Here is a 12579-nt window from a genome sequence, read left to right on the forward strand (position 1 = left end):
CTCAACCAACTGCACCAAATTTAAACTGATGCAGATGAGACACAGAAGTGTAATGACGTTTAAATCATGGGTAACTTTGTTTTATTTTATGCTGGCAACTCTGTACAATTTTTAGTATCAACGTGACAGGCTTAGGGACAAAACGTCGAAAGACAAAACGTCGAATGCCAGAACGTCGAATGCCAAAACGTCGAATGCCAAAACGTCGAATGCCAAAACGTCGAAAGGGACAAAACGTCGAAAGGACAAAACGTCGAAAAAGAGTAATCTAAGTAAATAGAGAGTTCTTTATTCTTTTAAAGGATACTCATTCTTTCACTTGTATCTGACAACTAGTTCAGTGGGGAGCCTTCCTGAGGCTCCCTGAAACAACACCTCAGGGTGGGCATGTTTCTTGACCAGTTCTTCGCGGGTAGGGAATTTTCGCACTGTCGTATATAAAAACTCACATCACGTGACGTTAAGTGTAACATCATTTATTCCCGGACTTTCCCGGCCTTTTCTTCTCTTACTTCTTTGGAGTCCCTTCTACTGGCACCCAGTGTTGCAATTGAACTAAACGCGAGCTAAATATGAGCTGAGCTTGGATGTGTCATCAAATCTTATTGTGCCTTGCAAGATAAATCCGCGAAACGCGTTTGTCTTCTTCTTTTCCATCAAGTTGTCAAAATATGAGCGCACCACTATGAGCGACCTGATGGTCAGAAATTTTGCATGCGGCGCTTATATCAAATCCACATGAGGCTGCGGCGATATGGCCGCGAGGAGATGCACGCGATACAGACGCAATGTGGAAAATGGAGAAGATACCGCCGCAGCATCCTGTAGCATCACCAAATAACATCCCGATTAAATATTAAACACAAAGCCGACGAGGTGATGCGTGTGCGTATTATAGTGAAACAATGTCGCGATAAATGTTATTACGATTTCTGGCCACCTGAGTTGCCATTGTGCCAACTGTTGTTTTGATATGAACGGCCTGAAGGCTGCTGCGATGCTACTGGGTGGATGACAGTATCTGTTCGATTTTGACATTGCGTCTGTATCGCGGGTATCTCTTAGCGGCCATATCGCCGCCGCCCAATGTGGATTTATTATGAGCGCCGCAATATGTGCGTCCTAACCAAGGTGCTGCCCTAGGGCTTCGTGACGCATCGGCATACATGCGTTGTTGCGCGAAAATATGCACCACAATAGGGGAGACTGGGGAGACTTGATCCCTTTTTCTTAATTTACCTGAAACTATAAAAAAAAAACACAAAACTAGATCCGATTTCCGTCTAAAATGGCAGGTAAACATGTATTGCAAGTTAATATGCAGCAGAAGGCCTTTAAATTATTGTTAAAGTTTTCAAAACTGTGTTTTTATGGAGGCATGTCTTATGATGTATTTTTCAAAAATGAGTGACACTTGATCCCCCTTTGAGCACATGGTTTATTTAAAGGGAAAATCACTCCCGAGTCTTCCTATTCATTTTCTTTTCAAGTTTTCTTGTATTTTCGATGAATATGGAGTGTTTGAAATCGTAAGATTTCCTTAAATTTTTAAGGATATGCCGTATTTTCAAAATGGGGAGACTTGATCCCCCTTTTCTTGGTTTGTACTAAAGTTATAATTATCTGACAAATTTTATCGTTGAATAGACTAGAATTCCAAGTAAATAGAGGCTTCCGAATAGAATTTTATTTTTCACATTTATAATGTGTGTGTAATCCTCGAGGGATCAAGTCTCCCCATGTCACAGTTTTGTATACTAAGCTGATTTGATAAAAATATGTTAACAACAGCCTTATTTGGATAAATAAGTTTGAAAGTATTTTATTTAAACTATGTGCTGTGAAATTTTGACACGATTTGGTTCAATTTTCACAAAGTTATTGAGATTTTTCGGGATCGTCTAAAAGATTTCTGAAGGACTGAAAACGAACCATCAGCCGTTAAAAAATAATGCAATGTACAATTGAAATCACTTGTAGCCAAAACATAGTCGTTTGTCAAGGAGTAGTTTTGGAAAAATTATGCTAGAAGAAAAATGTTTTTGATTCCGAGCAAATATGGGGGGAACAAGTCTCCCCAGGGATCAAGTCTCCTCAGTCTCCCCTAAAGTGAAATATTTTGGCATCGGGCATTAAGATTCTGCAGCGAGATCCGGATTTTCCGGTAATCCACGGTGACCGAACCGGTTCCCCCTCTCAATTGAGGGTGGTGAGTTTCTGAATCGAATCTGCCCAAGATTGCTAGGCTAGAAATTGGTGAAATAATGGTTGAAACATAACCATTTCAGTCTACCAGGTACCAGGGTACCATGTTGGCATATTGGTATTCACGTGCGTTCCAATTTTTGAACTGAACAATGTTCCAATATGTTTGATCGCAGCGTGCCGTTTTTGAACTTCAACGCAAATTGATAGCGTTCAAATGCAACACTGCGAGTGGCACAATGTCAGTGGCACCTTGTACAAATTTCCAGCATTACGTCACAACTTCCTTCGGGGTGGCTACGATGGCGGCCTCTAGCTATCGTCGGCCGGATCTCTGGCACCTTTAGGGTGGCGATGGCGATCACCGGGCGCATTATTCCTTCAAAGGCGTCTGGTTTTGTTACGGCTGTCCTTCTCCGAAATTCATCCGGTATTCCAGAATATGGTAGAAGCACAACAATGCCAACTATCCACACAATAATCTTTACACAGCTGGTGGTTTCAACTCGGGTCTGAAGCATCATTGAGTGCAAAATGAGTCACTGACCTTCAGCGCTTGGGCAGTGACCCGAGATAATGAGACATAATTAGTGTGTCCCCGTTAATTAGTTCGTCATCCTGTCATCTTAGTGGATCACCGTATCGCCACCCCTCTCAGGCTATCAACAGAATTAAATCGATCCACACAAAATCTAAAAAAAATCCACACTGAACTGCGAACAGTTACACACTTTTCGACGACTTGTCCTTTCGACGTTTTGTCCCTTCGACGTTTTGTCCTTTCGACGTTTTGGCATTCGACGTTTTGGCATTCGACGTTTTGTCTTTCGACGTTTTGTCACCCATTCGTATCCGAGTGAAATTACGTTTGCAAATGGATACGTTGCCAGAAATTACGCGCCTGGATATTACAAAATTACTTGCTGTGTACAAAACATTCCATACAAAACAAGTTTCGCATCGACACCATGTACTTCTGTCTTTCTTTAGGATTCCTGGTAGACATTGAGCTCAAATTTGGCTGCTAATAGCTGCTATTCTCCAAGTTTACTCAATTTGTCGGCGACGCTTGATCGTCATTTGTCAAACCTTCACAGCATTTGCTCATTTCACAATTGTTGCACATCTCATAAGAGAAGCATGAAGTATGCAACAATTGGCGATTTACCCTACTTTATGACTTATTTTTTTTAAACAAAAATTGTGAATTCTCAATAGATCAACCATAGTAGATTCTAAGTCTGGCCTTGGATCTCTTAGCGAAGCGTGTTTTGACGAAAAAACAACGCAATCAATGAGAAAACATCACGAATAGCACAACAGAATTATGACATAACTATAAAAATAACATTTTACACAGATGACGATAATTGATAACGATATTCACTGAGTTTTTCACTCAGTACTCAACAAATTTACATTTACACGCAGTTTTCTGGGAGAAATTTCATGTTTTGATATGGAAATTAAGCACTTAAGGCGAAACTGGAAGCATTTCCTCACTTTTTGGTTTTTGATTTTTTATTAAATAACGAAGCAATATTTTCAAAATCGGTTTTCGTGCACATGTAGAGTATGGTTCAAGATATCTTCTGATTTTTTTTTTGTAGTGGAAAATATTTTTCGTTTTTGCAGAAACCATTTATGAACAAAATTCCACAAAAAAATGGTTTCTGCAAAAATGGAAAACATTTTTCATCTCAAAAAAAAATCAGAAGATACCTTGATCCATGTGCACGAAAACCGATTTTGAAAATATTGCTTCGTTATTTAATAAAAAATCAAAAACCGAAAAAATAAAAAAATGCTTCCAGTTTCACCTTAAATGCTCTACTTGACTTATTCAATTACGGTTGTACTCTTTGATCTGAGAATAATGTAAGGGTTTCATGGTGTTTTCTAAAAAAAAAAACTGAGTCAATCCCAACTCTGCGTTACACAAACACGTTTTTAAGTTCATGCTTGGAAAACAGGATCTGACCTGACTAAAACTTGATCTACATGATTCATAACCAACCTCTAGTCATGACTTGCTTTGTTGTTTACAAATTTAAAAAAATTCTAGGCACAACAACCCTATGAAGTTCAGCAGAGAAGTTCTACAACATGAACAACAATATTTGTTTTCGGAGTCTTAAAAACAAAAATAAACTTTTGCAGACTTTTACAGAATGTGCACATTTTCTTGCATTTATTCGTAGATCATCACAGACCTGAATTGACCTCGTATATACATATTTGCAACCCTTTAAAGTCCTTGAATAATCCTCAATAACCATGGCAGAACTTTGCGATCCTTCACATTCCTTCATGGACCATTATAGACCTTTGCAAACCTGCACGAGCACCGGTTATGCTTGTAGGCATGAAGGTTTATATTCCAGGAAATCTTGGAATATCTGTACCAGCGTAATACAATACTTCATTTACTTGTTAGAGGGGTCATGGGTCTGTGGCATAAAGATAAATCATACATAGTACACACATCTCGCTCGTAGATTCTGCACCTACACTTCATAAAGTTTTTGGATGATCCTTAACCCTCGAGCAGTCGCGTCTTTGACTACTTGCAGCGATCACGCTGTGTATCACATGCGAGCAAATTTCATGGTGCGTGTACTCAGTACACGACGCGACCGCTCCCGGGTTAACAAAAATAACATCAATAGATCACAATCACTGTACTTGTATTACAGTGAGGACCCGATTTTGTCAGCCCTTGGTAGCATCTGGGGTTGACAAAGCAGGAAAAATCGAAAAATGCCAATTCATATTCACCATGATTATCAATTGAAATTTTTTGAAGGTAGTCAATGACATTTACCTGAAATATTAAAAAAAAAAAACAGAACGGTTTTCCGTGACTATCTTGTAGAACTGCATCTTGTAGACCATGGTCTAGCCGCACATGATTTTCATATATCATATTCTCAGGCTCAGCTTCTGAAATGAGCTGTATAGGTGGTTAAATTTTCAATTTAAAAAAAATCCAAAATCTTTGAAGGAATCTCGGTGAAGGAATCCCTAGAGAAACTTCTTAAAATCCCTGACAGAATTCGTTCAGAAATTACTCGAGGAATTACAGGAGGAAACTCGTGAGTAATTTATGCAGAAAACTCTAGAGGCATCTCTCGAGATATTTCTATAAAATAATCTAGAGTAATTCCTTGAAGAATCATTGGAGAAATTCCAGTAGAAATCTTTGTAGATTCCTGGAGAAATCGACGGAGGAACTCCCGAAAAAAGTTCAGGGGAGTAAGCTGGAACAATACCTGGAGAAATCAAGCAGAGAAGGCTTGATAAGTTCTAGCATGAAATCCAGGAGAATTCCCAGCAAGAAACTCTAGGAGTATTAATGCAGGAATTTCGAAGGAAATCACAAGAGAAATTCCTTAAGTAATGGCAAAAGATATTTCTGAAGAAATACCACGAGGAAATTTTGCAGGAAGCTCAAGAGAAGCCCCCGAGAAATCCATAAAAGAAACCCTATAAGCGCCGTCCACAAATCCCCCTCTAGGGGGAGGGGGGAGTACGGTGCGTTAAACTCCTTTGCAAAAAGTCTAGGATTTGCATACAAAAAAAAACTAGCGGCAGGGGGGGGGGTGTATAAACGTCGATTTGAGAGCATTACGTAACAAATGGATATTGCCATAGGGAAATCTATACAGGAATCCTGAAGAGTTTCCGTGAGTAAAATTGTTTGATTAATTTGCGGAGAAATAACGGAAGACTTTCCTGTATGTTTTTTTAAATCCCTAGATGGATTTCCGGAGAAATTCCTTGCTGAATCCCCAATAGAATTTCAGGAGAAATATCAGCTGGATTTCCTGAAGACACGATGAAATTCTGAAAGAATATCTACTAGGTAAATTCCTGCATGAATCCTAGGAGTAGTTCTAAGAGATAAGGACTTCCTGTAGAAATTTAAGGAAAAGGTCCTGCAAGAATATCGCAGTAAGAATTTCTTGAGGAACCCTAGCAGGAGTTTCTAAAGGAATCCCAAGAAACCTTCGGGAGCTACCACAGGAGCAGGGATGGGAACACTCACTTGCAGAGAGTTACACTCACTTGCTATTTTCTCAGCTCAGAAGCGTGCAATCAAAAAACGATGTATAGACGGCTTTTGTCTTGTAGTTTTGTCTAAAACTTTGCCGAATAGAGTAAGGGTCGCACACGAATCCTAAAGTCGTGATAGAGCTGTGAAAGCGACTCTCCACGAGGTGAGTGTAATTTACATTCACCTCGTGGAGAGTTGCCTTCGCAGCTCCCTCATGACTTCTGTATGCGTGTGCGACCCCTACTCTATTCAGCAAACTTTTAGACAAAATCACAAGGCAAAAGTCGTCCATAGATCGTTTTTCGATTGCACGCTTCTGAGCAGAGAAAACTGCAAGTGAGTGTAATTCTTTGCAAGTGAGTGTTCCCATCCTTGCACAGGAGGATTGTCTGGAAAAATTCTCATTGACATTCGTGAAGTGATTCTTATAAAAATCTTCGGAAAAAATCCAGGGTGAATTCTCGTAGGCTTCGAATGGGGATTTCACAGAAATCCCTGGTAGAATGCCGGCATCAACTCTTGAAGTAATCCCAGTAGGATATATACCGAATAAACCTCAACATAAATTCCTTTAGCAATCCTAGCAAGGGACCGTTCATCAGCCACGTAGACAAAATACAGATAATCTCAGCCTCCTCTTCCCCTTGCTCGTAGACTTTCGTCCATACAAAAAATTGTGTAGACCATTATCTTTGGCTGGACCCCCGCTCTTCCCCTTAAAGACTACGTACGTAATTAATGAAAAGCCTTGGGGAGAAATCCCTGAAGGCATCTCTGGAAAAAAGAAACCCGTGTTACATTTTTCGATATTGAAACGCTATTCAGTTAAAGAAGTATGTTCGGCCGTTTTCAAAAGTTACGCGAGATTTGTTCGTTTCGTAATTTATCTATGACGCCAAAAGACATCAACTAAATTAATATTGATTATAAAATGGCAATAATGAATCAAACACACTTTCATTTTTCTTCATCTAAAAAGGCTGACAAAACATATACAATAGGCCTGAATTCTAAGGAACTTGGGGATCTTTGAAGCGTTCATGACTGTTAAACTATGAAGTACATTTCAGACTCTAGTTTAATTTAAAAACATTTCACTAATACTTCACTTTTGCAAAAGAAAATAAAAAATGAATAACTCTTTTAAAGAAAAACTAGAAAGGACGAGCAAATTCCTTTTAATTCTACTAGTCGGCCATTGTGGCGGCCATGTTGGGATTCTAACAAGTCTGTCCTTAAGGACGAAGCAAATCTCATTTTTTGTCACAGTACTCGTTGACTCGTCAAGGGGAGACGATAAATAATGAACGTATTTAACGAAAAAATACCTAAACAATTTGACAAAATCGTAAAACTCATCAAATTTGTTAAGACATTTTTTGGGTGGTTCTAATTTCACCTTAAAGTTTTAAAATTTCTCGAATAATTTATTGGTGTTCCCCCTCAAAATGTTGAATTTCGACTAAAGTTTTCCGAGGGGGTGGAGAGTGTGACATAAGAGAAAATCGAAATTTGTGTCAGCCCAATTAGCCCTTGTCAATCAAGTGATTAAAATGTGATCCGTCATATTTAAGTGGCAATTTCTGTGAAAACTTTTTCAAACGGGTTTAAACACCTGGTGTTTAAAATATATATATATTTTTTATTCCTGTTCGGGTTTGTCATTGCGACCAGTGATTTCGAACCTCACATAGTATCTAGTATTCATGCCAGCCTGAGAATTCAAACATCCAGTTAGGAAATATCGACTTATTTATAGGTTTATAAGACTCAATTTTCATGAATTTTATATCATTCAGTAGCTAACCAATATCAGAAAACAAAATACGATTCATGAGCAGAAAATATCGCACTGAAATTTGTTTATTTGAACATTCCATGAGGCAGGTCAAGTCGATCAATGTTAACCTGCTGATCAATGATACCCCGTTTTACGGTACTAAATACCATCTATCAACTTGTCACGAACACAAGCACACTAGTCGCGAAAAAGTTGCGACACTTGTGGACCAAGAAACAAACAATTTTTGATTGAATATCTGTCTTGATTCCAACGGAAATCGCACAAGAATCTTCAAAATGATATGGAGACCATGTCTATACTGATAAGCAGGATTCCATTATTTTAATCCTACTCAAAAGAAAGGATTGCAGCACTGTTTGTATTGCTTTTTTTGCATATTTAAAAAAAATGAAGTGTGACCTATGAAAACCAAAATGACGGAACCAACCTGTGTCGAAATCACTTTGGTTTCTAACAGGATGAATTTGGAAACGTACGTTTACTAATGACACTTTTACCCTATGTAGAGCCTTAGAGAAATTTCTGAATACATCATTTACTGAAGTTATATTTAGTCAAGAAATCATTATACCCACGCTGTTTGCACCATTTCATTATGGAAACGAAGAATTTACAATCTCCCCATACAAAAAATTACTACAATTTTTTTTATTTATGTGTATTTTAACTTAAGCTAAATCTACACTCAGTAAACTACAAATCTAGTTTTCCAATTTCTGGATGAATTTTAGGTCGAGTTTATGAAAGGGTTTCAAATGAATTTTCCAAAGAAAAATCAGACGAAATTCCACGACTGAAATAACATACACATATTCGAAACTTTTGGTTTCTGCAAGCAAGTGAAGGCAGGAGAAGGATGAATTTCTAATTGAACTTTTAAGCGATCTGGAGGAGACTCTACTTAAAAGTTCAAAATTTCTTGGCGAAATTTGAAGTGTATCTCCACAAAAAAAGAAGCAGCGAATTCGCTTAGATAATTTTTACCTTGACATATTTTCAGTGAATATCTAAATGAAATCAAGAAATTATTTGAAGAAACCGTGGAGAGTTATTTCATGGTTTGTGGACCAATTATCAATGATTCTGTTAGAATATATAATCGGAAGATAAAAACTCAATACTTTTCAGAACTCTTAATTTTTCAATAGAGTACACTATACTAGACACTTAAAAATGAATATAAAAATGGATGTATTGAAGTCTTGTAAAAAAAACAAGCGGAGCATACCTCTTAATTTCAACATTCAGAAATTATCTAATATATAATGCTTCTAAAAATGTTTCCTGCAATATTGTCTTAATTATCTTCGTAAGTATTTCTAGAATGTTTTTGACCAGTATGAGCACCGTACTAAACATTTGCAGCAGTCCCCTATGTCGTAAAGTTTTGTCCCTAACTGTACAAAATGTTATCTCTACAAATACAACAAAACAGTGCACAGTGTACATAGATGTTGTACCTAATTTACGCTTAATTGAGTGGTCCTTTAACCTCTCCATAACGACTATCGTGGCAATTAATCAATGCTCTTGGTTACTGTTGTTCTACACCGCTAAAACTGCATGGTCCAAGGCATGATCACATGTTTGCACCCAATCTACAGTAGACACATGCCGCTTACGCATCATCAAACTGAATCGAAGAAGCCGGTTGCATTACACAATCACCCGTACCTTCGAGCGCTGTTTCCTATCCCTTCCTCATCATCTTTCAAAAGAGATCCGATTCGACCGAGTAGGCTACATATCGATTGCGGTGTATTACTGCGCTCACATCGATAAACTCAAGAACCACAATTAGACAGACAGATATCTAGTCGGCCTAGCCAACACAATCCGTTTCATTTTAGAATTGGTCTTTAAATCTCAATCCGCCTACTAACGACCGAACTGGATGGACGGATGGAGAAAAGTCGTCCCAAAAATAGATCATCATCCTCGAGTGAATTTCAATTTGCCGGCATTTCGGTAGAATCGCACACATCCGAATTATTCAATATTGCAAATGGCAATTTCATGGCTAATCTCCTTCGGTCGGCCGGACTTCGTCGTCTACCCGTCGAATGCGCTCAAGGTCATCGGGAGGTCACTTTTGCCTATGGGTGCCTCCTCTTTTCAATTCCGAACCGGTCCACACCACACAGATAGCACAAATGCATCCGAAACCCAAAATTCTCGACAAGGAAAAGAAGGATAGAAAGGATAGATACAAAAGATAATAAACTTACTTGACATTTTTGCTGGTATTGGACGATGGCCGCTGCGGTGGAACCTTTTTCAGCTTCTTCAGCTATTGAACGACACACGAACAGAAGTACCAAAAGAAAGTACGGAAGAATGCTCACACAATAGTAGTAGGCACTGATCGTCACTTTGCACGTTTTCACTCACTCAAGTTGGATACCTATAATCCAAGTAGGCGAAACGCACTCAAACCTTCCCCCGCTTTGGATTCCGACCCGAAACGCGACGGATTTCACAGCTCACTAGATTGTCCGACCGAAGCTGACTGGTTTCTGTTCAACACTGGCACTGAACTGCTTGCTGACTGACTGACGAGAAGACGATAGCCCAAAATGAGAATCTCGCACTCGCGCGAATGTCGCTCGCTCGCGGTTGCTTGGATGGACACCCTTCTTCTACTTTCACCTCTACAAGCTGATACTGATATGTGTAGATGCACGGAGGCGACACGGACCGTAGAAAAACATGCAGGCGCACAAGAAAGGAGTATGGACTAAAAATAGCTCACTCCACGACACGGCGGCGACGACGACGAATAACCGGCGATATTTTTGCAAAATAAAAGTCCAGTCGTAAACTAAATGCCGCGCGAATGATCGCACAATGATGGCCGGCCACACACAGCTTCCGGGACTAAGGAAGAATAGATAGATCTACGAAATACCGCGAGACCGCCGTCACCACAAGTCTTGAACCAAACCGAAAAGCGTCCTAATGCTCTGAGGAGTCGGACACGAGTGAGGATCAGTTGTAACGGTATACAGTTGGTTGACCAATACGACGCTCGATCGATCGAGATCACTCACTCAATCTCAATTGGCCGACGTCCTGGCGTCGCGTCCTGGCACTGCACTGACTGACCACTACTGGTGGGTGGTCGAGAAAGTGCTGACAGACAACGAACGGTGGGCGCAGGGCAACTCAAATTATTTGAGGTGCATTTTATGCATTACTCTCTTTCTCTCGCTCACGATTTTCTTCGATACAGGGAGGCCAGATACTCGTTCTGCTTCGTACAAGTCACAAAATACCTAAATTTCAAGCAGATAATAGCATAAAATCTCCCCAAGGAACCATTAGGCCGTAAAATTTGGCCGGTCGAATAAAGAAAAGCTTATATGATATAGCTTACCAGCTTAAACTGACTGTTCAGTAAACATGTCAATAATGGTTGCTCCTCCATGATTGATCTGAAGTGGTATGAACTGTACTGAGATCCAACTGATTAAGGGGCTCAGTGAAGAAGTGTAACTGGAACTTTAAAAACAATATCTTTCCCTAGCTAACGTGGCTAGCCACATCGGGTCAACTAGTTGGCTAAGAATAACACTACGGACCGCCTGATCCAGTGGTAAGAGTCCACTAAACAGTTGACCCCTAATTCACGGTGTTATGCGGCTTTATGCTTACCGTGTCAAGGAATGAATGGTTAGGGGGGTCTAACAAAAACCTAACCAAACACGGAGCCTGTGGAGAATTAGGGCGTCCTCCACAGTATTACGCCCTTACTGCCCTAACCAGAGCAATAGTGCAGTGGACCTTGCGTTTCTCCGAGATGATCAGTTGCCCTTCTTAAGTCTCAAATTTGAGGCTAAATAAAGGCGAGATTATTCAAATGTTGTAAATTAGCATACATTATCGAGCAGAGGAGAATAGCAAATTGATAACTACGGAATCACAAAACCTGTTTTTATATCTTGTTTTGTTATTATTAAATTATTAAAGCATAGTTTTTCCTTAACAAATTCTGTCGCACAATATCATTTTGTTATAATTCAGCTATTGATATACATTGACTAAATTATATTTTAACAACATGTTTTTTTTTAAAGTACAAGTTTTGTTATTGTTATACTGAGGCGGTATTATCGACTGGGTATCACCTTGGAATTCTAATGTTCTCGCTTCGACGTTTCGGTCCAGGATTCTGACCTTCTTCAGGGATCGAAACGTCGGAGGGAGAACATTGTAGTCCGCATAATTCTTCAATAATTATAATTATTAGGGTAATTGATCCGATCATGGATGAGTTAAGCACTGGGTTCATGTTTAAACAACAATTGTATCGCCCCAAGCAAACTTTTTACATGGATTGAATTGAAAATAATAAAATCCATCCTTAATCTACGGGAAAATAAAGAAATATTGCCACTTTGATGTTGCTATGAGCATTTTATTCGTTTTTATCTGAAAGAACATTGTCTTCCTAATGTTGCGGTATTTGTTCCTAATGTTGTGGTATTTGTTCCTATTGTTGCGGTATCCCATT

The 12579-nt window shown here is 39.2% G+C and overlaps 1 protein-coding gene across 25 annotated transcripts in view; it reads right to left on the reverse strand.

Moving 5' to 3' along the window:
- LOC109409788 (glycogenin-1) overlaps nucleotides 1–11149 on the reverse strand; it is a 132456-nt gene extending 121307 nt beyond the window's left edge. For 4 of the 25 annotated variants that reach the window (XM_062854452.1, XM_062854448.1, XM_062854447.1 and 1 more), the window contains exon 1: nucleotides 10295–11148. In XM_062854452.1, the coding sequence (XP_062710436.1) occupies nucleotides 10295–10301 (7 nt within the window). In that variant the 5' untranslated portion in view covers nucleotides 10302–11148. Of the gene's footprint in view, nucleotides 1–10294 lie in introns of all 25 variants that reach the window. The other 21 variants (XM_062854450.1, XM_062854449.1, XM_062854453.1 and 18 more) reach the window with 12 other exon arrangements.
- Between the last annotated feature and the right edge of the window lie 1430 nt (nucleotides 11150–12579).

Source organism: Aedes albopictus, chromosome 2, assembly GCF_035046485.1.
Source record: "Aedes albopictus strain Foshan chromosome 2, AalbF5, whole genome shotgun sequence".
NCBI classification, from domain to species: Eukaryota; Metazoa; Arthropoda; class Insecta; order Diptera; family Culicidae; genus Aedes; species Aedes albopictus.